The sequence below is a fragment of the Pecten maximus genome, chromosome 9 (assembly GCF_902652985.1).
Source record: "Pecten maximus chromosome 9, xPecMax1.1, whole genome shotgun sequence".
Classification (NCBI taxonomy): domain Eukaryota; kingdom Metazoa; phylum Mollusca; class Bivalvia; order Pectinida; family Pectinidae; genus Pecten; species Pecten maximus.
In genome coordinates, this window is record NC_047023.1 from 13,282,539 (window position 1) to 13,308,530 (window position 25,992).

Here is a 25,992-nt window from a genome sequence, read left to right on the forward strand (position 1 = left end):
TTATGATTGAAGAGGATTTATTAAGATAATAAAAAATGTACATTCTATGGTACATATTTTTAAGAAGATATACACTGCTTACGTGTAGAGCTAAGTAAACAAAAAGTACATGGTCGTCATTGCTACTAGCAGGAAGAGTGACAGCTGGTGGGAAGAAGAAGTTCCGGTGTAGTCTACACATGGTGGGGTACAGTTACAGGTTCCGATAGCCTCTAGTTCCAGATCTGCATCACATGAGTGATAAAGGGCTGTTTCATTCACATAGAGGTTTCTACTGAAAACATGATCAACATAACCTTTGACCTTGCCTTGAAAACACGGGTTTTGTCTCAGTTCCTTGATATAGGCTTTACATTCCTTACGGCAGTTGAAAGCTTCACATCGTTTTGCCAGCTGAAAATATATAAGTGTTCCTTAATACGTAGGAAGTGAATACATAGTTGAAGATATATTTTATGTTAAATGTTCTCTTTACAAACGTACTATCTGTACGCGAAAGTTAAATACATATTTAATTTCCATGCAATGACCATACGAAACGCTTTAGCATATTTGCATGTTTCTTGAGTTTATGGAAAATGGAATTGGCCAATAGAAAAATCTTCAGATCGAATCATCTAAGACAGGCAGGGACTAGTGAAATATCAACTTCAATACCCTTAGCCATGAGAAATTACCTCAGTGCGAAATGATACCAATAGTATACAATTATTTACCTTTTTCAGGTTAATACGAGGATTTGTCAACCTGAGAAAGGTGATATTTCCCGAGGTCGGAGGGCTCGGAAAATATCGCCTTTCGAAGGTTCGAATCCTTGTATTAACCTGAAAAAAAGTAAATAATTGTATAATGTTGATATCATTTCGCACTGAGGTATTATCTCATATGTAGAGATCTAGATGTCAGGACGTTACGACTTCTATAATTATCTATTTGAAGTAGGTGATCATAGATTGGAAGTCATCAAAAGTGATTTTCTCCTTGGGAAAGATTCTTTGACGTATCCTTTAAAATAGGTTTTAAATCATGAATGAAAAAGGAAGGTCAATATTACTATCGTGTATGAATGACTCTTAAAATTAACCAAAACCTTATCCCCTTGGTAGATAGTAAAATTGGTCTAGGTGAATAATGAACGCCTAACGATCTGAATATAATACTTACCTCTGTAAATATTTCCCCAATATAAGTTCGGTTTTCGAAGAAAGATTTGAGCTGACATCCGTCGATTAATTCAGTGTCATGGTCCATCAAACATACCGGCAAACCCATCGCAGTAGTACAATCGCTGCCCTGAAATGATTCCTTTGGATAGTAAAATAAAAATGTGTAGCACATTTCCTGGGAAGTGGCTTCTCCGCTGGTGGTTGTTAATACTTTACTCGATGATGTGAAAGAGCATTTTGTCCTCAACACATCTCCAGGTTTGATTTCCAACGGAGTCGGGAAGCTGCAAATACATTGGAGACTATTAGAAGTTTGTTTATTAAGTATTTAGAGAATAATTTAGAATTCCAGAACTTTTAACTGTCACGTGGGAAAATAACGCTTGTCTATCATACTGAGCCTCAAAAATTGTGCTTGAAAAATAAATAACCGCTGGATTTAGCAAATCTTAGATAAAATAGAGCTATAACAAATACTTTTTTTTATTTTCTGATTTTATTTTCAAGGTTTAAATTGTTTTTGAGTTTAAGAGAGTCACACAAATAATGGGGCAGTGTTTGACGTAGACCCAATGTCAGATTGGGAATGTGTTTTCTCCTGAGAAAAAAAATTATGTGAGATTTATGTCATGTTAGGTAAAACTTACGTATGAATTACAGGATTGTCATAACTAAAGGAAGGGTCATGCAGTATAGCCTGTTCGACACCACCTGCCGGGGTATGATATGTTGTCATCTTTCTACCTGTAATACAGAATATACCCCCAATGAAATTGATAATAGTTTGTATCTCAACTGTAATGTGATCCTTACAGCATATCTTAACCTACGTAGAGGATAATTTAGTCATTACAATCAATCTCATATATTTAGATATCTCCTTTTTTTAGCTTGGTTAACTCTGGTTGCGTTAAAATTAGCTTAAAGCAGTGAAAAAAGGCAGGAATCTACAACGTAATCATGACGTCGTCCTTTTGTGACGTTACGGAGCGTCTACTTAACGGCGCTATTTAGCTCCTATATGACAATCGACCACGTGACAAACGACCTTAGTTAATGCGAGACGGAAATTGTGGATAGTGAATATATTAATGAATTGAAAACATAAAATGTATGAAACAAAGATGTTTCGTTGTTTCTTTTAATTTTGTAAACAATACTTATGTCTTTAAGTAGATTCATTGGAGCTATATCATCCTATCAACCATGGCTTTCGTAGCTACAAACGACGCAACACATCACGATTTGTTTGATGTAGATATATGTATTGAAGGGTCTTTTTATTGTGTTCACGGTGGTATGAACGCAATGGTATACAGATATATTCAATATATAGCGCTAACGCTCTATATGGAATATGTTCATACCACCGTAAACGCAATAAAGATCACCGTTCAATCCCTATATGTCAGTAGATCGACATAGACAGTTGGTGTGATTGATAAAAAATGATTTATTTTGATATTGGTGTACAAAAGGCTAGAAAAAGATTTAGATTTTTCACCTAAATCATTAATACCAGGAAAAAGTTTTTTGCTTTGACATATTCACCAACTTACCCATGTAATGCATATGGTTAAAACCGCTGATGATATATATAGAGCTGCTCATGAGGCGAGCTGAGCAAGTGGAACTGCACTCTGATTCTACGACATAACGATTTTCCCCAGGCGGAATTCTAAATATGTGTTCTCCTGTCATCAAATTGCCCAGATTGTATGGCCGTAATATAGGAGTGTAGAAGAGGGTCATTCCAGAACTGTCCGTGTAGTCACTCCTCCCTAGCGGGTTGTTCCAATGCATCTACAAATGGAATCAATCGTTCTATATTAACCACCAAACATACATCTCCTCTCCGTAAGCTGTGGATGTTAAAAGTTAGCTTGAAGATATTTTACATGTTACGTGCTCTCTGGAGTTACCTGCATCACGACATATTTGTGACCATTCGGTCCGATCTTTATCCCGGCGTCTCCATTGTGACAAAAACCAGGCATCCCAACACTCCATCCGCCAATAACATCAACACACTGCACCTCTCCTGCCATACCACATACGTACGGAGAGTTCAACTCATTGCCTAAATCGTCAAGTTCAACTGAAATGAGAAATAGTCCAGAACACAATCAGATGTATGTTATAAATTAAATGCTTTGAACGCCTATACGATACCTTTTAACAGTCGATAATTCTTGCATGGTACTTTGTGCATTGGATATTGTAATAGAAGGGTCCATGAAGTTTTCATACGTAAAAATAGTACATTGTCGATTTGTTCACTTATTCTGATAAGCTCTTCAAGACAATCGGTATCGTATGAAAACAGAAACAAATTGGCCAAGAGAGCGGCACAGTTTGCTGTTACCATACGTATACACATAGTCTGGACATGACATCAATCTCTGCAAAGATGTCATTGATCAGAATTTCAATTATTAACGATCCTCGTTTTTTAACATCATGATAACTTCCCTACTCCCTTTTTTTGCGAGGAGGGGGTTTCATCACTTCAAAACCGGTAGTTTTGATTAGTGTTACTGTAAGAGGGCGATTGTTTGAAAAATTACAACATTGCATAACATACAAAATAATGCTGTGTGATTCTAACACATCGCTTTATAAAAACGGCCTGGTATTAGCGAATTGGAGTCAATTATTGAAAGTACATTGCATAATAGATAATGCGTATGAAATTATGTTAATATACTAACCGTCATATGGGCATGCGTAGAGAATAATATGATGCATGACGAACTTGTTGTCAATTAAACCTCTGTCAGCAATCACGTGATAATCCTGGTCAGCAGGCAAGGCGAAATTCATACACATATAAGTTGTGTCTTGTTTAGGAACCGCTGTTTTGGGAAATCTGATAGCAAAGTCCTGAACGTCTAAAACACAAACCAATCGCATGAATCTATCAATGTTCAATGGAAGATTTCCCAACATGACAAGGCGAAACACAACGAATTTGCTTGAGCAGAGCAGGTCTTTTAGGGAAGGTTTTTAAAGGGATATCAGCATAAGAACTGCTAGGGGGGGGGGACAACTGGTGCATTTTAGTCTCTTCCCGTAAGTAGAAAAAAATCCCTGACATTGCATTTTAACGAAAAAGTTATCGTGAACACTATCTATAAGTATGCTTAAAAGTGTATTACCAGAGACGTATATACCAGAGATTCGAAGGATAGGTCAATCTCGCTACATCACGCATGTCCCTTTTGTTCTCTGGAGCGGAAGCTTTGTGTCGCGAGATTTGGCTGTGCGCCTGCGCCTTACACTGAATCTAGTGTTAGATCAAGGCTCAGATCGTCCACTGACACAGTGACGGGCCGTAAATATTGTAAATAATATCAATTACTACTGTCTTGTTCAGATAAATTTTACCTAAAATCGCCGGGTGTAACAAAACAAAAAATCAAAGTTTTGACTGTCATAGTTTGAGACGTTAAAACAGATTCCGGGCAGATAATATTTTTACTATGACAAAGTTTAAGGATTTTTTAGTGTGTCTTATTTAAACATCACAGACATGTACATAAATTAACCGACCTTAGGATCTTTCTCCTAATATTTTTTTTTCTATGGATATTATTCCTGGTTTTGATTTTCCTGAAAAGTTTGACATTTTATGTTCCTTAATGATTACTTGATAAAGGGACGTATAAGATATATATGTCCCTGCTTGATAATACCGCTGGTAAAAATAGCGTTTGATACCTGCTGAAATTGGCTACAGACAATTATACAAATATCAGAATATTAGGAACATTTGTGAATTTGCTTGTGTACCCATCACCGTTTGTTAACATGTCACCCGATCACAGCCAGGTAAGTTGAGAATTTTATCACAGGTAAGTTGCAAGGTTCCTTTGAACTGCAGCCAGAGAACACGATATACACGTCTCTGGTATTACCAAGTTCAAAAAATTATGCACTCATTTATATTTCATTTATATTTGAAATACCTGATAGGCTTCAATCAGACTTTTATTTTATTTTATTTTTTTTCGAAAGTTGTGTCATTATGTAAACCTGGCTTTTGTCAGGATTGCACTATCGCTTTGCTGGAAACACTACACACACAAAAGCAAAAACATTCGGAAATGTATTCTAGTTACTGACCTGGGCTGTTGATGACGTCACACGTCATATTTTCAGTCTCGCATATGTGAAATGCATTCTTTTGTAGACACACTGGATCACTCCATGGCTCACACATACCTGAAAGTGAACAAAACATCACGTTCTAGGAAATATTGTTTTATAAAAGATCAGCATGCAAAATCACAAAATTCTCGTTACCTCTCTGTGTTTGTTTCTTAAGGCATCACTTAAGTTGTTCATGTGTATATTTTTTTAAGTTTCAAGGTAAAAACGTGTTTTTGCTGATGAATTCGCTTTACAAAAGTGTCAAGTTCTTCTTAAGTTAACAGAAAAGTGATATATGTATGTGGCACAAACGTAAAATGTAATGACGTCATAAATACACAAACAAGAAGTTTTATATAATCACGAGTATTCAACCTTTCAGAAAAGGCTAATTAGAGATTAGTTGTTTTTCTGGGTATACCAAGACCAACACACGAGTCAATCCAAATATACAAACATTCCGGCATTAGACCAATCGCCCCTTTAATATCAGGAAACCTCCAAAAATCATGCCGCCTGAATACGTAAGCATTATAACTTTTTCTTAACGAAACTGATTTGATTCAAGCATCTATGCTCGCACTCCATTGATGTTTTATTTATTTAGACTGTTTTGGGTCGTTAATGGGATAAAATATCGGTCGTGAAATAGACTTAATTAAGTCAACAAAACAACATAGAATGCCGACATAATCAGCATATCCTGCTTTATCAGATCGGTTTTATGAATGAAAATAATATGTCAGCATACCCGGATGTCCAGTAGGTTGACCAGCTGGATTTGACCCCGGAGTCCATTCACAGTCGGGGTCCCCAAGTTCCGCTCCGTTTGAGATTCCATCGCCATCCGAATCCATCTCGCACAGGGTGAGGTTCCACACCTATTGTTTGAACGTAGGAATAATTATCGACATAAATACAAAATTGGAAATGATAAGAAAATATTTATGGTAAGATTTCTGTTATTGTACATGATATCATTTAATATATAGAGGATATTAAATAGTTTCCCGTTTAATATAACATATCTTTCACGAGTATGACAGAATATCGATATATTCTGTCATACGACTGAAATGTATGATATATTAAACGGAAAACCATTCCATTTTCTTTTTATTGCATTTAATATACTTAATAAAAATAAATACATTCAGAAATTAATTGTGTTAAAAAGTGGGGGAATCAGTAACATAATTCATGACGTCATCTCTTTGAGACGTAACTCCACGTCAAATTGACGGCGCCATTTTGAAAGGAATGATCAACGCAATTTCAGCGTTTTCTGCTGTCATCGGAGAATCTGTGAATGAATAGCTAACGTCATGCGAGTATTTTGTCAAAAACTAGTCTAAATTTTGTTGAAATATAGCGAAATAACCAATTTATCTATCTTCGCTTCGATTGGAAAAATCGGCAAGTTTCAATGACGTAAATACAAAGGTTCTCTCTATTTGGTCAAAAACGAAAATCTGATATTTTCACTGCTCATCGCTGCAGTCAAAATATGAGTGTATTAGTTGATAAATTTGTATACTTCACTGGCAAAAAATGCAATAAATGCAATAAAATAATTTAGAATTAACTGACTGAGTAATACAAAATGAATATGAAAGTCAGAATGTAGTTCATATACCTTTCCATTGTTTTTTAAGTCGCGTCCAAAAGGGTTTAACGGCCCACTCCCGCCCATAGCCTCATGACCAATACCCGGCCAGGCCGTCGTATCGTCACAAGGGTCAAGGACGCTACCTCCATTTGGAATACTTGTCTGGAAAGATGGGTAAGCATGGACATAACAAACGACGATAACTGCAAACACCAGTGATGATAACAGTGTCTTCATTTTCTTCAGGTACCGTCAAGATGTTGCCTGTAATTTTAATTCATAATGTATGATTTTGTTACCATTGTTAAAGATAATCTTTCTTAATCTTTTCTTAATGCCCCATTACCCATGGCGTTGGTCAAAATATAAACGCATGTTACACTCGTTGTCATTTATACCAAATTCATATCAATGTAATATATTCACAAATTTCCCGTGTCCTCTATAACGAACATCACAGGTTAGTTTCTGCAGTGGAGTGGTTTCTATATTGACAATATATGACACTGTGGATTCTAAATAGCGATAGTATTGAATAAAAGTATACTATATTTGTATTTCACAGATGTTTTGATGTAATTGAGAAGAAGAAATCCAAACTTCAACGCCAAAACATGATCCCGTCTCGAATATCTAATCCTCACTGTGAGAGCAAAAAAAAAACTTTTACCAGGCTCAAAATAAAATCACAATATAACACCGTGCAAACATGTTATTGTTTCTCGGATCATTTGGTCTGACCGTGTTTTTTCCTCGCCTATTACAATAGTGTACATTAATTGATTGTAAAATACCGTCTGACTGTCTACTTCAACTTCACTTAAATCACGATATTCAGATGCCGGACTATTGTAACGGCAAATGTTGTAAAGTAGGTATACAAATTCTTAAATGGAGGCATGTCAAATTTAGGATACCCGCCCTCAAAGCAAGTAAGATTATATTGAAACATCTTTAGAATATAGTTATAGTGTTAATCATTTTTTGAAATATATTTGTATCAAACATTGACAGTACATTATAATTATGGTAACTTACCTTTCCCCAATGAATACCAGTTTCAATGAACACACCTCGCCCAACTGTGTGTACAGTGCGAATTTGGAATGTCGAAATATGCACAGGATGTTAAATGTTTTAATATGAGTAACACCCTAAACGTTTGCAGTATATTTATAGACAGTCATGCGCACTCCTGTGTAGTACCCCAAGACCCCAAGAAGTACTTAGCACAGACACGATGGACAAATGTTAAGCTGAAAATAGGGCGAGGTTCAACAAATGGAACATATCTATTTTAGGAAATAAACAAATCAGTAGCTACAACACAGACACGAATGTTTAAATTTAGTCAGTATTCAAATTCATCGGGTATGTCCCCATAATTTGACGTATTAATCACATGATGTCATCAATAGAAATATGTTATAACGTTAAATATTAAAAGTTTGGATTAACTGCACTTTTAGACAAGAACAATGGAAAAGCTGTGTTCCGCAGATTTTTATTTTAAAGCCTAGGCTTAAAAGGATGTTTTGTAACAAACATGAGTACTTGTGGATTCTACCTATATTTGCTGAAATAAATTTAACGACTGTCTTCTCATTACTTTTGTCGGACTTTTGAAAAACTCAATCTTGTTCTTTGGAGTTTTCAAGTAAATATATAAATTCATCTTAAATCAGGTCCTGTATAACGATTTTCAACCTAATTCCTTATGAAGTGATGTCAATTATTTTGTCAAAATTGCGGGCCGCTTAAGCACACTTCTGACTAATGATGCTCTTCACATTTCGTAACTGCATGTACCTCGCGTGAATTAGAAATGTTGAAATATAAACAGGATGTTTAACATAAAGTTTAACCTTGAAGAGTATTTTCAACAGATCCAGAAGTGCATTATAAACATCATGTGACACATAACAGGAAAGGCTAATGAATAAGCAGGCATTATAAATTCTCCTCCTTAAATATTTTTTGAACAATAATATGAACCCTTAAGTACACAATATCAATGGCTTAGCACGCAGACAAGGTAAAAATCGTGAATATACGGTACGTATTACGCAATAAACCAATATTCCTCGGATAGGGTGTAACTTTATATCAATAAATGACCGTAGCGGGAATTGGCTGACGTGATATGATTAAACCAATCATTAGACTTTCTATGTTGTCGATTGTATAGAATCTGTACCCATTCATATCGCATTTAGAGCCCAAAATATGTATAAAAAAAGGAAACACTATGATTGTTATAATGGGTTTACAATGGATGAGGTACAGTAGCAAGAACGTTAACTGTTTGGTGTGTGCATCTGCTTTACATATCTCTACATCCAATTATATTTGTATTCTAGTAATTTTTTGTGTAAATTTCTTGCCGGGTTTCAAAACGATTTCAGGCATCACAGGAGAGTACTGAAAAGACGAAAACATTGTATGAGATATATTTATCATATACATTATATTCTATACTTCTGTACATAATCAGAATTCGAGTTCTTTAAAGATGTTATATAATCGTTTTAATTGAAATTCCATCTATGTAAAGGTACTATGCAAACGTGATGGCTTTTGTACGATATCATGATGTATAGATTAGCGTTATACTATAAAATATTGTTGATTATTTTATGTTCTTAGTTGTTATAATCTGCATGTTTACTCTTCTTGTTCTCAGAACACCTAGTAGTATGTAAGTTCTTATGATAAAACATCTTTGTAGCGACCAACCAACCAATTGTTTTTCCATCGAAGTTAGTGTTAACGATTTTGAGTATAGCGATATGCCACCTGGTCCTGATTCCTAAAATCATCAAGAAACTTGAACCTTCTATCACCCTTCCTCTTACTTTACTCTTCAATAAAACTATTCAAACAGGAGTTATCCCCCTTCGCTGGAAATCTGCAAACATAAATGCTATTTATAAAGGAAAGGGGTCGGTCAATGATGTGTCTAATTATAGGCCTATTTCTATTACATCTTGTTCAAGTAAAATAATAGAAAAAAAATAAATCATCTTTAAATACTTATATAATTATTTGAAAGAACACAATATTATCACTAAACATCAATCTGGGTTTATGCCAAATGATTCAACTGTTAACCTACTGTTATCTATTTATCATACTATTGTACAAAGCCTTGATCAATATAAAGAACTTCTACATTCAGGTCTGTAAATGCAGGGGTACCCCAGGGCTCGGTCCTCGGTCCAATGTTGTTTTTACTTTATATAAATGATTTAGTTGACTGTGTTACTAATGTTATTAAGCTGTTTGCTGATGACACATCACTGTACGCTATAACAGATGATGATCCTAATATATATAATCAATTAGCTGGGCAATTAACAGATGATTTAACTAATATTAAGAACTGGGCCACCAAATGGGATATCAAGTTCAACACAAATAAAACTGAATCTGTTATTTTTTCTAAAATAAAAATAACATTCTACTCATCCAGACATATATTTTTATAATGAGCCAGTAATTGTGGTCCGTACTCATAAACATTTAGGCCTTACATTCAGTGAGGATGCTAGATGGAATGATCACATTATTGAAGCAGTTCATGTACCATTTGCACGAGGTTCACTTCCCTTCATCAGTCCATGCAAGCAACAAACTTGACAATCAATCCTTATATTTACGTTGACCAAATTAAAAACTTCGCCACCAGATTTCAAATCTCGGTCACAACGGTGTGACGTAAGTATGTCATTTTGTAACATTGTTATACTTATCGTACATGTGTGCACAGTAGTGGAACAGCAGCCAGTCAGCTATTATCGTCGCCAAGGCAACACAAAATATAGTGCCATACACGTTTTGATTATTACGATGTTGATACACATAAATACGATATTTTCAAGGTAAAATATTCATTTATAACAAATATTTATGATATTGTATAATAAAAACCTAGCAATACCCATATAAATACGAATTTAAAGTGCAGTGTTGACAGTAGAGTATGTGTGTGATTTGGTCACTCGAGGCACAGGGACTCGGTTAAAAAATGAGCACAAGGATAACGTGACGACAGTGAAATATCACAACATTAAAAGTTTATATACAAAGCCTTGAATTTTTTTTTATTTTGTAAGGTTTTATAATTTGAGTGAATGTTACTCAAAATTTAACGCCGAACCCCTGTGACCGTACTATGTGATGCAGTCTAATAGCCGGGATATTCAGAGCTCCAGAAAAAGTGTAACAATGTCGATTTTAGTCGCAGGTTAGCTGATGATGTACATTGTGCTCTTGAAATATTGGATTTCATTGTCGTACTGGCGTTTTGGGATGTAAATTCTGATAATAGTAAGTAATTGATTTGAAAATCGCGGTATTCGACAGCTGGAAACTTGTGTCCTCCATATGTTTAGATTGAGTCAAATTACGACAATACTGTGTCCCTGTGCTCGATATAGCATACTGCTGCTACAGTCTGTTTTGTGTTGTTAAATAGTGTTAAAATTGAGGTTTATTTTCTGTGACCACTAAAATGGTATTAAGCATGGCATTCGAGATACAGCTAACGTTAGACCTACTGCGTTACGTAGGTCATGAGCTCGGTGCTATCGGGAGTGTCAGTGTTCTGTCAGATTCTGTTTTGTAAACTGTCTGCATTATAGTGGCATTTTTATTAGCACATAAAGCGGCTAGTCCTCTTGTGTTTATATACATGTACGTTTATAACAATGTTACACAATTCACAAAATGAAAGTGCATTCAAGTCTGAGGCGGTACAGAACTCGATCGCCATTGTAAACTCAGTGAATGTATTCACACGCCGGCAAGAAAGTGATTCGTCTCTCAGAACAGAAGCACGCGACCCATAATCTTCAACGGGAAATGAAGTGATCTGAGTTTACTATGTTCATTGAGGCGAAGCGAAGTGAAAATGTAAATATTTATTATTCTTTACTATTTATTATTAATTCCTTTAACAAAATATGCATGTGTAGTGAGATATAAATAAAAATGATGTACATTTTGTAAATAGTGATATACTAGTAGTAATGAATGCATCTTTACAAAGATGGTATATATATTGATAGCATGAAACTTGTACCATATAATTTAATGCTAGTTCCTGCTTCTGCCTACTTTTTTTCTATATATAAGTCATATGGTTGTTTACTATGGAAAGTGTGGCTTGGTGGTCAAAGTATATATATCTCGACCTACATGTAAATATTTTGAGGCAGTTTGTGTTAAATACTATTCTCAGTCAAATAATCATTTCAAACTTAATATTTAACCTTTAACCCACACAATATAAAATATCTGGTGATATGGAATTTCTAAATTTCATCAGTGGATGGCCAGTGTGATGATGAAATGGACTATGTGGCCTGTATCTGTTGAGATAAGGAAATTCAATATCATCAGATGTTTATTCCATACAGTTTGTATGTTAAATTTTATTCAATTAGGATATAAATGCCTATTCTGTATTTTTGGTTTAAATAACGTTTTACCTGCAGTATTTTAAAAGGTTAGAGTATTCTCTTCATAAAACAAAATTAATACTAATCTAATGGAGCTGCCTCTTTGTTGCATTGAGATTGTAATATGTAATGTGTTATATTATGGCCATGTTTGTACCATTGTGTATGTTACTGTTTTGGGAGAGGACTTATATACACTGTGTGCGAACTCATCTGTACGGTTACCGGATGTTGCGATTGCTGAAGCGGTTGAAAATGGCTGCTTATTGCAGAGGTGAGAAGAAAATAACAATTATGTACCGATAAAGAGTGAAATGATACAAAGAATAAGCTGTGGTACATGTTAAGATATCAATCTGGCCCTAAGACTATCAACATGTCTGTTAACTATAACCAAACTATCGCAAGGAGTAAAAATCACTTGCTCCTCATCGAAAATGTCATCCGAAAGATGTTATTATTTTCATTGATATCCTCTCGTTATGTGTTATTTATTCTATCTTAGTTCTGAAACGAAAGCTTGAACTCCGATTATTCTATATCACCGTTCCTTCACGATGTAATATTATGAAAACTTACATTTTACGAGAAAAAATACACGGAGTTGAATGCAGGAATATGTACGGGTTGTTATAAAACTACTGTAAGGGTTGTAGCGATTTATGAAAAATAAATCGTACGGGTAATTGTGATGGTTATCGATGCATTATAAGTAGTCTGAGCCACACTCTCAATGTCCACGAGTTTTATGTAATTTATTCGATATTAAAAAATGTTTCTAATGAGATTTCTTGTCTACCGTTTCAGATCACGATGGAATACCGTTGCTATTATTGTGATTTCAAATGTTTGCTGTTTGAAGACGTAATTAAGCACAGTCAAACTTTACATGGACATGAAATGCTTAATTTCAAAACTGCAAAACAATCCCCAAAAGGAACTATAGTTCAGACCAAAAATTCCAAACGTGTACCAGATGTAGTAGGAAGACAGGGGACACCTGTACTATCACATTACAGGAACGTGATGAAGGCTACCATGACAATACTCATGCTATTCCGCCGTGGTGAAACATATTTGGAGAACAGGATTGAAATCGTTCAAAGAGAAATTCCTGAGATTTATGGGAGGTTGGAAGAAACCAGTTCACAGGATGCGAAAATAAATTTTGCTGTTCCACATCATTGATGTTTAGAAGATATTGAGCTGTCACAAAAGCTAAGAAATGTAAAGCCAGGAATATTGCACGAGATGATAGAAATGGCAAAACTGAACAACGTGGAGCATTACAATACATTCAAACTCTGTATCGACGGTTAACAAATCAACACAGGTGCAATGGATCAGAAAGAAGGTGACGTAAATATATGGGGCTATGAAACAGAACCTACATTTTCACGACGGAAAGATTAACGATGTTAACTGAAACAGTTACAAATTTATTGGAATCACTTGATGCAAGGGGTGTGACATACCTTTCCGAACAGTTTTCAGCACAAAAGGAGCAACTGCGGACTGTAAGGCAAAGGAATTGTGTCACGTTGACAAAGTTACAAACGACATGCGCAACACCACTGTTGAAAGAAAAGTATACCTATGCCATAAGTGCCATCAAAACCCATGTTTACAGATTGAATATGACCATCAGTAGGGTTATAAATGCGTTTGACTTAGTTGGGAGTATAGTCACTGAATGCAACGACATGAAACACGTGTATCAACGTGGGCAATATTGCAATTTGCCATCCCAAGAGACCTACATTTGCTTGACAGGACCTAATGGAATAAGAAGCGGAGATCTCATAAACTCGTCCTTCATTAAGCAATGAACAGATGCCTGGTAAGAGACGCGAGAGAACGCCAAAGTGACAGGAAGTACTGACCAAACAGCACTTGGATTCTACGGTTTAAAAAAGATGAAAGAACGTTATGAAAATGTTTCAACTCAAAAGAAAAACCGGCCCCCGGGGATGAGACAATGTAAAGGATGGAGTATGGAACGTCAAATGGAATCAATGCCATTGCAACACTGGTATCAAAGGCTTTACCCGTCTTCTTTCCGTCGTTGTCCTATGTAGAAGAAGGATGTGATATAATTCATTATAAAGATGCTCACTTTGCTGTTGTGAGTCCAGATTGCAGTGCCAGACAGACAGATGAAATTAAAAGACCACACGGGGAAAAACGTATGCTATTGAAATGGAATGTCCCTTTCCAGATCAACTATCCAAAACACCAGTTGTTTAATTCATTACCATGGTATTACGTCGTTCAAATTCTGTTCATTTTACTATTTCTATGCTACAACACGGAAAGCACAACGACATTCCTAGCGAAATTCGACCAAGAACTGTTTCGGGACATTTTTGCCTTGCTCTAGAGATTGTACGGTCAGGGAAGTTTACCTCCAAAGAAACTACCAGACATTTTCTTGACACGCGGTTGTATTTAATTGTGTACGCTGTACGTACACTTCCAGGCAAAAATCTTGGTGCATACATAAATCACAACACACCGTTCAATCACATCGCTATAGGCCGTACACAATCCTAGATTTTTTTTGCAAAACGTAGTCAAGACAGAATCATGCTGAATGTCATTTTCATTTTAGGAGACGTATATGTTTCTACTCACACAGTCAGAAAGTTATTTATTATCCGTGTTTATCTGTAAAATGTGCAAATTTGATACGACCGTAACATCGATAGCTGATTTCGCGCAGAGTTTTGATATAAAAGTATCATTTCCCATGTGTATTTTTAACTTATAAATCTACATAATATCAAGAGTTTATTCAGGAGACACCGTAACGCTGGGGTATGTAAAATACATAATATAACTACCTAATTTCAGCTTTAAAACTTATCTTGCTCTCTGCGTTTACCTTTCCGCCTCGCTTCGGCTATCGCAACATCCGGTAGCCGTACAGTTGAGTTCGCACACAGTGATATAGGCTTTGCCTACTGTCCAATCCTATTGTCCTTGTGTCAATAAAATCTTTTGAAATGAAAAATGAAATGAAATTTGGAGTATATCATTAAAATTCTTGAATTCAATATGGCAATTATGGTTAATAACAAAAATTTAGGGTCTCATATAACACGTAATAAAAAAATTGGTTTCTTCAGCTTAATTTTTTTTCCAGGGTAGCCATTTTGAAAATGTGTGAATTTCGGAGTAAAAATGCTCAGAAATCTGAAATGTTTACCTGTTAATTATTATTACCTGAACTTTTAAGAAAAAATTCAATCAAACTTACAAAATTTATATCAACGTTTGATATGGATAGTTACCTATCAGGCTACATATCTATTTTGTTACTTGATAACATACTGGCGAATGAGTGGCTGCCAGACATTTTATCCCTGACCCAACTTTCTATACACAGATGATGTTTCAAAATTCTATTTTTCAATTGGTTAGTTGTTCCCATGTAAATTATGTACGTGACGGTTAAACTGATAATCGTGATAACGCACTGGCATTACATAGAAACACGGTTAATGATAAAATATATAAAGTTTATTAAAGGTTAAAACTTTTATACAATACGTACGCCTACTAGCGACACATTAATCAGTGAAAGGTTACTGAGGCGTGACATGTACATGCGCATTCATGGAAATCAATGAAGTGTGATAATGTACATTGATGTTACTGTCAATATAGGTATTTCTTTTTAATATTACCTAAAATGGCGACACAGTAATATATTTGGGTATTTTCTGATTCTTGAAAGTGTTTTCAGTGACTAGCATGCAGGACAGGCTGTATTTACGTACTTTAAACCGATTGCTATAAGTAAGTAATGAATTTTTGGAACAATAATTGTGAATGTATTATTTCGATCGTTAATAATGCCTGGTATTCACGTAAACGTTTTCAGGTTACACCGGTACCTTGGAAGACAAAGATCACGGAAGGAACTCCACATGACTTAATCAGGATGTTCATTTCACCATACACAGTAAGTAAACAATATTTGTATCATATATACAAGTTAATAAAAATGGCGATCTAATAAATGTGTCGCTGTAACTGTATAAACTTTTGCCATTGAAAGGTAATGATACCTATATCACCCAATCCACGTTTGATAGCATGTTTAGTACCCATTACTGAGAGACGAGGGGGTATGTTTTTAAGTCAGATTGACGTATTATTGATAATCACTAGAATCAATGTACTATGACACGATACAGGTGAATAATTTTACTTAAATTTCCTTTTAAATCTAAAAATGAATACACGCTACTGTGACTAGAAAATGTCAACTGTCGTAAATTGAGAACACTTACCTAAGAGCGGATTGTTAAGTTAATCGATATTGAAAACGCCGCACTAACATTTAAGATAATTATGCATACTTTCTCAGTGTATCTAGGATAATGCGTTTTATTAAGATAAAAGTATTTTTATATTCGCAGTTTTTGACTCATGTTATCCAGGCAATTGACAACGATTAGAAATCCTGCAAAAGAACGATGTTTGAATTTGCTAATCGTAATGATAAAGACCGAATTCAATTACAGGACTAATATTTCCCGAACACGTTACTTATCACATCATGATAAGGGCTTTACTGGCTTTGTTGGGAATGACGGTCATCTCCAATTGGTGTGTCCATGGTTACCCACATTTCAAGTCACTAATCCCGAATGGAAGTGATGTTCGTGATCCGTGTAATAAGGTAAACATATGGCAAGGGGTAGGTCACCTGGCCAAGGGCGGAGGTGGACCGAGGAACCCTTTTGGAGTTGACTTCGCTCTTAACGACAAGGCAAGTATTTTTATTGTCTTTATACATTATGTATACAGTTTCTGATCTCTTTAATGTAAAAGGTTAATCACAATGTTTATTTCAATAGCAACTGCAATGCCTGAATAGTATCCAAATATCTAATAGATACTAATTGTAAAGGAAAACCATTACAGAAGTCCCCAAATGACCCCGCCAATCGAAGGCCGTGGTGGTCACTTGGTTGACCATGATGAATCCTTGTGTAAAGTTTCATTGTGTTCCGTCTGACAGTTTTCGAGAAATTTGTCGGAAAAAAATCGTCCAGAAGAAGAAGAAGACGGAACGGAGTAATCACAATAACGGGGGCTTAATTAATAACACAGTTATATAAAGTTTGGTGCATGTTAAGTTATATACATGTGCGTAGGTAATACATACAGATAACAGATCGTAATTTGGCTGACAGAACTAATCACCGTGATATCCATTTGTCTAATTTTATTGAATGTAATTCCTTTTTCTGTAGTGTAACCTGAAAACTTGTTTAGTTTTTTTCTTCATTTGTCTAGAAATGGAACAGTACCTTGTGTCTAAAGGACTCAGATGGCGATGGAAGATCTAATGGAGTGGAGCTTGGTGATCCCGGCTGTGTGTGGACCACGGGTTCCACTCCAACCGGCTCTCCCACTGGGCATCCGGGTAGGTATCCTGTTGCTAGTGGAGATAATTAAAACCAATAAACATTTTAAGATAAATACTTGATATTTTCGTTTGAAGTGTTTCCAGTTGACTAAATCATTGGTAATCGACAAGCTGTTTTATTGTAGTCTCTGATCTATAAATAGATTTTGTGACCTTTTCCATTTTGATTTTGAACTGTATGTCGTAATTGACACAAAAGTCCTATCACAAAATCACGTCAGTGTGCAAAGATGCGATGTAAGTATCCCCAGATTTTCCCGATGCTATATATATATTATGAATTTGTTCAGAAATCAAAGTAATACTTAGAAGTTTTTTTTTCTTTTAAGTGGGATATATATTAGATATAAGGACATTTGAATAGTATAATCTTATTCTCATGCAACATGATGTCTTTTGGTATTCATTTACAGGGATTTGTGAACCATTGGATAATTCGCAATGTTTAAAGACGAACTCGGGGTATAAATGCAAAAGACAACTCCAGTGTGACGCTATCAATAGTCCAGGTAAGTTAAACAGATGGAGATTTCTTTCGATAACTTAGATCGCATCAATTGGTATGCATTACAGAACTCAAGGGAGGTATTTTAGCTAAATTGCTCCTTTAATTATGTACTGTAATGCTTTCCGATGTGGAATTTTAAATTAAAGAATTTCTTTAAATTAACGAATTTTGATGAAACTGGCCCCTGTTATGATTACAATGCGCCGTATGTTCATCTCCATATATATTTTTCCTGATTTGCAGAAATAAACAAGTTGAGAGCTAGATAAGTAGAGAAAAAATGATTAAAACTACATCTTAAAGCCGTCTCTTCCTTCGATGACTCTTTAGTGATGCATAGGACACAAAGTGTTCATCATAGGATGCGACTTAAAAACTCGAAATAGGTCAACAGAAATATCTTAATCTGGATCGGGATGTGTACTAATTGGATAAAGATCATATTTGATATTGGGTTTTAAAATAATGTAGCGAACATTTGAATTCTGTTTAAATTAGATCAAATGTGACAAGCAGGTTGCGATAAATCTCAGGGACTGAAATGATTTCCAGCTGTGGCTACCATTTGCAACCTCAAAAAATGGTACAAAATATACACAAAATATAATCAAGCAAATAAATATGGTGTAATCGGGGCTCGTTTTCATAAAGCGATATTGAAGAATAATAATAAATGCAATGGAATGCATATTAAAAGGCCTCCTATGAGTTTTTCTCATTACTAGATACCAATATTCCCGTTTTACCCAGCTGCATTTGGTTCTGTATTCAATGACTTCCTCACAATATCGCGATTTCCGTGGCAGAAGTCGACCACTGACTGTACTGTTTTATCACAGTTACTGCCTCGGTTCTCAGTTTGAGGACGTTACATAATTTTGAATTTAGTTTAGTGCCATATGATTCCATGTTTATCTATCTTTTATTAATATTTTGATAACGTTTATTTGATTTTAAGTCATAGTTAGGATTTCTTTTAAATATCAGTACTCTCATGTTTTAGATGTGATACCTTTTGAGATAAGGCTACCACTGACACAGGTTCCTGCTACAGACACAACCTACACGTGCATGAACTTTGCGTTTCCTGCAGACAAAGACTACCACGTGATTGCTGATAAAGGTGTCATAGATAATCATCACGTCATGCATCACATCGTAATCTTCGGATGCCCTAATCAAGGTATACAAGATCCAATGTTATTGTTATTGTAAATGGATTAATTCACAGATAAATGTCGCATTATACATGCATATTAGGATATATTACTGTATTATCTTTAATTACCATGACGTTAGGACATAGTAGATATGTATAAGTGAATAAAAGGATTCTTAGTGCTTAACTCCAAAATAAAATCCTTTACATTTCACAGTATATATACAGTGGAACTTCGTTAACTCGAACTCGGAAAACTCGAATACCCCTCTTAACTCGAAGTACTTCGTCAGTCCCTGACAAATTCTCTATTTATCATAGTAAAAAAAACTCAGAAAAATCGAATTCGGAAAACTCGAAAAACTCGGATAATACGAAGTGAAAATTTGGTCCCAACAATAAAAATCCTGCTTAAAATGATCGAATAACTCGAAGTATCATTTCTGTTTCCCAACGATCGGTGGTAAACGCCGACATTTTTTCAACATCGAAATTCCGTTTGTATCGGCACTACAATTCTACCGATTATTATACGCGATTATACGTGTTTCATAAATTATGAAAGAAATTGTCGGTAGAATCTTATAACAACAACTGTCGGTGATAAACGGTACTGTTTTACTTACATCAGGTAATTTCCTAAGGCGGTCGCCGATAATAGTACACACGGTAGTCAACAACTCATCTACCCGCTCGCTCAAGCGGAACTAATCTCTGACACACCGGTAGATCTACTCGGTTGATGTTTTTACAGGTGTAGAAATGAAACAGTCATCGATGCCTATTAAATCTGTCAACTGCTGAAACAATAGCGTAATTACTGCCGAGGTGTTCAGAGTACAACTGTAGCGGTCAGTGCGGTCTATTAAATCGGATAAAACGACAACTCAGTTACAGTAACATTTTATACGCACATGCGCAGTACCAACTTCCTTTGCTAATACACATGGAAATGGCGTGGTTGTCGGTAAAACGTAAGGTGGACTATCAAACACTATTTTATATGTCCAATATAAGGTAATGGTTCTGTTACGTTTTACATACAATCTGTGTTAAATTTAAATGTTGATTTGATATAACATTAATAAATTGTTACTCGGTTGAATTCCATTTTATCGTTATTCCTTTTGCAAACATGACATGAACACCATATCGTTATTGAAGTGGCTAAGTGAAAGAAACTTTATCGAGACTGTATATCGGCAAAACTACACCAAACTACAAGTGACAGAACGAAATATTACTTATACATTTACATGTATTGACCAGTCTTTACTCTGAACTGATGAGTGACAGAGCGGAGTTATAATGATTATGTAATGTTGACAAATATTGACCAAACTTTGCACCAAAAATGACAACTCGCTTAATTCGAACACTCGGATAACTCGAAGTTTTCTCGTGGTCCCGACGACTTCGAGTTAACGAAGTTCCACTGTACATGACATATTCTATATGAGTTGTATAATTGTATAGATTGTAGTATGGCACCATTATCCTATTCGAATCATGTAAAGCGAACCATGTATCTTTTTTATTTTTTGTTGTTGTTTGTTTTATATTTACAACGCAAATACATATTTGTTAGTTTATAAAGGGATGACGAAAAACTTCTATGAAATTAAAACGAAAATTTGAATACATTTCCTTGTAGCTAGTTTTGTTCATCCATTGAATACTACATATGATTGTCTGGGGTCTATGGGAGAACATGAATGTAAAGAACAGATAGCTCTATGGACCATTGGCTTAGCTGGTCTGTGTCACAATGAGAAGGCTGGGTTCAGGATAGGAGTTGGTGGTTACAAGTATGCGACTATGGAGGTAATTTATTTTTATATCGTTTTGCTTTTTTGGTTAGATTATCATAAAATTAAACGCCGTATAAAAACAGTATAGAATGTAGACATAAAACACAATATCGTATTTTATCAGAGTTCTTAACAGTAACTAATAAGTTTAAAATTCCCCCCTTTATGCCATATGTGTGTAACATTATTCATTTACATTTTAATGTAAAAACGAAATCAGTGTTTATACGTATATAAAGTCAAATCTGGTCAAACAAATTACCCTTATTGTTTACTATAAACACTTGTGAGCATAACGTTATGGTTATATCCAGGTTTGTTTTGTCACTCATATTTGTCCACTGCTACATCTTACCACAAAGTATCTAAATTAATGATGATTTAAAAAAAAAAGCATGCAGTGACAAACATTTGTTCATACTACAGGACCTGTTTTGTGCAAATTTGTAAAAAATTTCCTATATACATCAACCTTCACAGAGGTTGCAGCAAAGCTCTATGCTTACCGAATTTATCATACCAATTATGTATGACTGTCTCTCTGCATCTTAAAGACATTGCAAATATGGCATATTAATGGATTAGTAAAATTGATCTGTGTTCTACTTCTATACAATTTATTATATCTTATTTATAAAGGTTCACTGGAGTAACCCAGGATTGAGAGATGACTACACAGACAGTTCTGGAATGATCCTGTATTATACACCTGTATTAAGGCCTTACAATCTTGGGAACCTTTTGACAGGCGATAATGATTTCAGCATCCCTCCAGGAAAATCTAAATATGTTGTAAATTCTAAATGTACTTCCGATTGTTCAACCAAAATCATGAGCAGTTCTATCTTCGTCGTCGCAGGATATAATCACATGCACGAGTTGGGTGAGTACACATGGTATATATGACTCAAGAGTAGCCTGATCTATGATCGTATGACGGAGTTATGCGTATCTTCTGTGTGATTTTCAGGTGTATATTTGTAGATATTTGGAGGAAAACATAGACATGTATTGTATATTTGTTTTAAACTCTAGTAGGTGATTGAATATCTTGTGCCTATTCCACAATGAACTTAGCTTAATATGCGCTTGACTTTCTTTTGAAATTCAGCATTGATCAATCTGTAGTTATGGCGCAGTTGAATCTCACCATTCAGGTTTTGATATTAAGTTCAACCAATTTTGAGTTCTTCTCGTCACCTGTTACTTACCCCCTTTAGGCCCCTGGCATCACTGACGAATAAAAAAAAAATGAGCGAAACAGCTACATGGTACATTTGATTTCCCTATATCTAATGTTAATTTGTATTGAAAGGTGTTAATACATTTGTCGTTTTAAAAATCCTGTTAACGGATTATATATATCTATCCTATATTAGCGTAATAATACCTAGGTTGTCATGATTTTCTTCGTAACATCGGACATGTGATCGAATGTAAATTACATATCTAAATATGACGTAATATTTACATTTTTTGTGTATTATTGATTTGCCTTACCAATGAATTTGACGTTGGCACTTCGGTAAACTTCAGTCTGTCGCGTAGGTATACAGTTTGTACGCTTGTGCAATATATGTGTAATTCTGCGATTGCGTTTTATTCTATTTTTTAACGTTTTATGAATTAATTTCTATAAACTATGATTCAAGTCAAAATAATACGTGAATTGAAGGTGTTACTGTTTAAAATATCTCACGGAAATGGAATAAAAAGATGATTCGGTTGTGGAACTACATTTTGTTAACTTCATATAGCTCACATCCTTTCCCGCCAAATTGGAATCTGCTGATATGCTTTTCCACCAGTCTTCCGGCCGTTCCATCAGTGCGTATAACGTGAAATGCATGACAAATGAGTTATTTTTTAAGTAAAATAAATAATTGAATAAAAAAACAACAGTCAGGTGTAATTATATGAAATGTTTTCTTTTGTGTTTTTAGCCGTTTAAAGCGAGTTCAGAATTGAACAAGTAATAACGTATGGATAAGGAATGGAATGATGGAATGTGCATTGGGAATGCTTATTAATTAGTTTTGAACCATCTAAAGTGCTAATTAGTAAAGAGAAATCGAATAAGTAATGAGAAAATCGAATAGTAATGAGAGAATCGAATAAGTAATGGGGGAATGGAACAAGTAATAATGTATGGATAAGGAATGGAATGGTGGAATATGCATTGGGAATGCTTATTAATTAATTTTGAACCATCTAAAGTGTTAATTAGTAAAGATAAATCGAATAAGTAATGGAATAAGTAATCATTTTCACGGAGGTCCAAACCATATCAATGTTATTGTAACATGTCAGAAATGTAAGGTCAACAAATTGTCGCTTAAGATATATGTATAGAAATGAATTATGTCTAATTGCATGTTTCATAAAACTCGAGTATTGCTAATGTAAACTTTTATCTGGTATGTTCATGGATTTCATTAACAAATAGTGCATCATCTAGTCATATATTTAATGTTTATTATTTTTTGTGTTTGAAGGTAAAGCTATGACATTGTCTCATAAGCCGTCTGGCGATGAAGAACGCTTTCTGACGCACGATCCCCATTACAGCTACGCCAATCCAGTCGTCCATGTGTAAGTAAATAGGAAATGAATATGAGAGGGCAAGCAATTATTACTGATATCGTTGTTGTTTGTGATATATCTGTACTCATGAATGCAACTGTACAAGTATCCAAAAGAATCTTCAAATATCTTATCAGCTGCGACATGTAAACGACACCGCTCTAGTGGTAAGCAGGAGTGTAGCAGACAGGGAAGGAAAATCAAACTTTTACGCTTATAGCACTGTTTATACTGTTAATTATCAAGTCAGGTTGCTCATATAGAAAGTGAAAAAACAAGGTTTGATGTAGATTTTGTGCTTGTAAAACGTTAACCAGAACACCCCAGTTTACATGTATATCATGTTTGCCTCTGTGGTGCTCCGAATCGAGACAGAAAAATAAAACACATAGAAACCTAGTTGATAGTGTACAATTGAACTTGTCACGATAATAACTATTTTCGATTAATATATTTTAGATTCGATCCGCCAATTGAAATCAAGCCTGGAGATGAGCTGAAAACCAAATGTACGTTCGATTCCTCTGGCAAACGCACCATAACCCATCAAGGGGATGGCGCCTCAGACGAAATGTGCAACAGTTATGTGATCTACTACCCAAAAGAAGCCCTCTGGGATTTTGAGTGCACGTCATACAGAGGGTTCCCGTCATGTTACATCAGCGAACTTTCTGCCATTATAGATAAACGCTTCAATCACAGATCAGTCAAGGAAAAACGGGATGTACACTGAATTGATTTTACTGTAATATGTTCCTTTAAATTTACTATACCCTTGTGATACGTTTTCTCGTGGTGCATGTTTTGAATTAAAATGTCAGTGATGAAGAGCATATTATCATCAATATTTCAATTATAAAACCTTCACATCTGAATTATCTGTTTTGCCATTCCGTCTTAAATTAAAATCTTTTTATTAGTCTACTTCTGTTGTAATTCTTAGAACAGCTCTACATAGCTAAAGGTACATTGGTTATGAACCTAAATAACAAAAATTGTAACTTGTATTTTGCCGGAGGTGGTCTCTGAAATGAATACTCCTCATTATATTTGAAGTCTTTGCAATGACGATATTCAAAAAAAGCCTTTGAATATCCTACGGACTTTCCGTCATTGCAACTAGTCATCTGCGTAAAGCAAATGGATTGTTCTCTTTCAAACGGTTGATTTTGGATTCTTATGGAATTGGTATGGACTTAATTTCTTACGCACAAGTATCAGTAATCTTACGTGAATGAAAATAGCGAATATTCTATATAAGAATCACCTTTTCTTAAAATCTACACTAGGATTTCATTAACACAATCTTATTTCATCTCTGACTTTTAAACAACATTACCTTATCCAGCGCCATATCAATGCTATTAGCAATTTTATCAAGCTGTTCGTTATAGCTTTGTTCCCTTAATACCGTAATCTGGTGGTCGACAATGGTTTTTTTTTTTTTTGTCTTTGTCTCTGTTTAAGGGGGGATGGAAAAGAAGAGAACAACGTTTTATTTTCATTGAAATGTAATAAGGAACAGTGTAGTTAAATGCTTTAAATTTGCTAAAACTATTCAAAGCTAACCTCAAAGCTATAGTAAACTATAGTAAGTATAGTATTCCAAACTGTCAAGTAGTGGATATCAGACTGGGAAAGGACACTAAGTACTAAAGTACAAACATCATAATATCGTAACCTTCAAACCAAGATTAGAATAGTTTATAGCTGCAACAGTCGATAACAAGCTAATGTTCAATTATCATGTGAGTCAATCAGAAAACACAGAACCTAAGTTTACCTTAATAAAATTTTGGAACAGTCTATTTCAAAACAAAGTATACAAAAACCAACAACCATGGTAGAATTTGAATTTATTGAGAATTACACTTATTTACACAATTTATTTATTACAAACGGATTGTACATGCTTGTTAGTCTGTTACATAGCACAATGCACCATACAATATTTCATGTTGAATCCATTGCTATTTTATTATGATACCAAAACTGAATATGTTTCCTCTAAAACATAGAGAATAATACAGTTTCGTAAAAAATACACCTTTTCTGAACGTTTCTTGGGTTTGGTGAGAAAACCTTTCAAATTCAAATTG

At 34.9% G+C, this 25,992-nt stretch overlaps 2 protein-coding genes across 2 annotated transcripts; one reads left to right on the forward strand and one right to left on the reverse strand.

Annotated features, from left to right (window-relative positions):
• On the reverse strand, positions 1-8,112 carry LOC117335028 (dopamine beta-hydroxylase-like). The gene is made up of 10 exons (XM_033894925.1): positions 7,966-8,112; positions 6,955-7,191; positions 6,070-6,199; positions 5,292-5,390; positions 3,878-4,057; positions 3,089-3,264; positions 2,726-2,969; positions 1,814-1,910; positions 1,165-1,450; positions 1-393 (listed from the first exon to the last, which is right to left on the reverse strand). The coding sequence occupies exons 2-10, from the start codon at positions 7,162-7,164 to the stop codon at positions 91-93; spliced, it is 1,725 nt and encodes a 574-aa protein (XP_033750816.1). The 5' UTR covers positions 7,165-7,191; positions 7,966-8,112; the 3' UTR covers positions 1-90.
• Positions 8,113-16,066: 7,954 nt separating this feature from the next.
• On the forward strand, positions 16,067-24,817 carry LOC117335029 (tyramine beta-hydroxylase-like). Its single transcript, XM_033894926.1, has 10 exons — positions 16,067-16,190; positions 16,276-16,356; positions 16,922-17,169; positions 17,700-17,829; positions 18,246-18,341; positions 19,344-19,523; positions 21,154-21,323; positions 21,950-22,193; positions 23,806-23,902; positions 24,353-24,817. The coding sequence occupies exons 3-10, from the start codon at positions 16,957-16,959 to the stop codon at positions 24,624-24,626; spliced, it is 1,404 nt and encodes a 467-aa protein (XP_033750817.1). The 5' UTR covers positions 16,067-16,190; positions 16,276-16,356; positions 16,922-16,956; the 3' UTR covers positions 24,627-24,817.
• Positions 24,818-25,992: the final 1,175 nt, after the last annotated feature.

Bases quoted from the DNA above. Each gene is read 5' to 3' on its own strand.
- LOC117335029 (XM_033894926.1), top strand. From the start codon at position 16,957: ATGATAAGGGCTTTACTGGCTTTGTTGGGAATGACGGTCATCTCCAAT. The intron at 17,170-17,699 runs GCAAGTATTTTT...TCATTTGTCTAG, and splicing joins ACTTCGCTCTTAACGACAAG to AAATGGAACAGTACCTTGTG. The intron at 17,830-18,245 runs GTAGGTATCCTG...ATTCATTTACAG, and splicing joins CTCTCCCACTGGGCATCCGG to GGATTTGTGAACCATTGGAT.
- LOC117335028 (XM_033894925.1), bottom strand. From the start codon at position 7,164: ATGAAGACACTGTTATCATCACTGGTGTTTGCAGTTATCGTCGTTTGT. The intron at 1,911-2,725 runs GTAAGTTGGTGA...TCTGTATTACAG, and splicing joins TAACCATATGCATTACATGG to GTAGAAAGATGACAACATAT. The intron at 1,451-1,813 runs GTAAGTTTTACC...ATGTATTTGCAG, and splicing joins GACAATCCTGTAATTCATAC to CTTCCCGACTCCGTTGGAAA.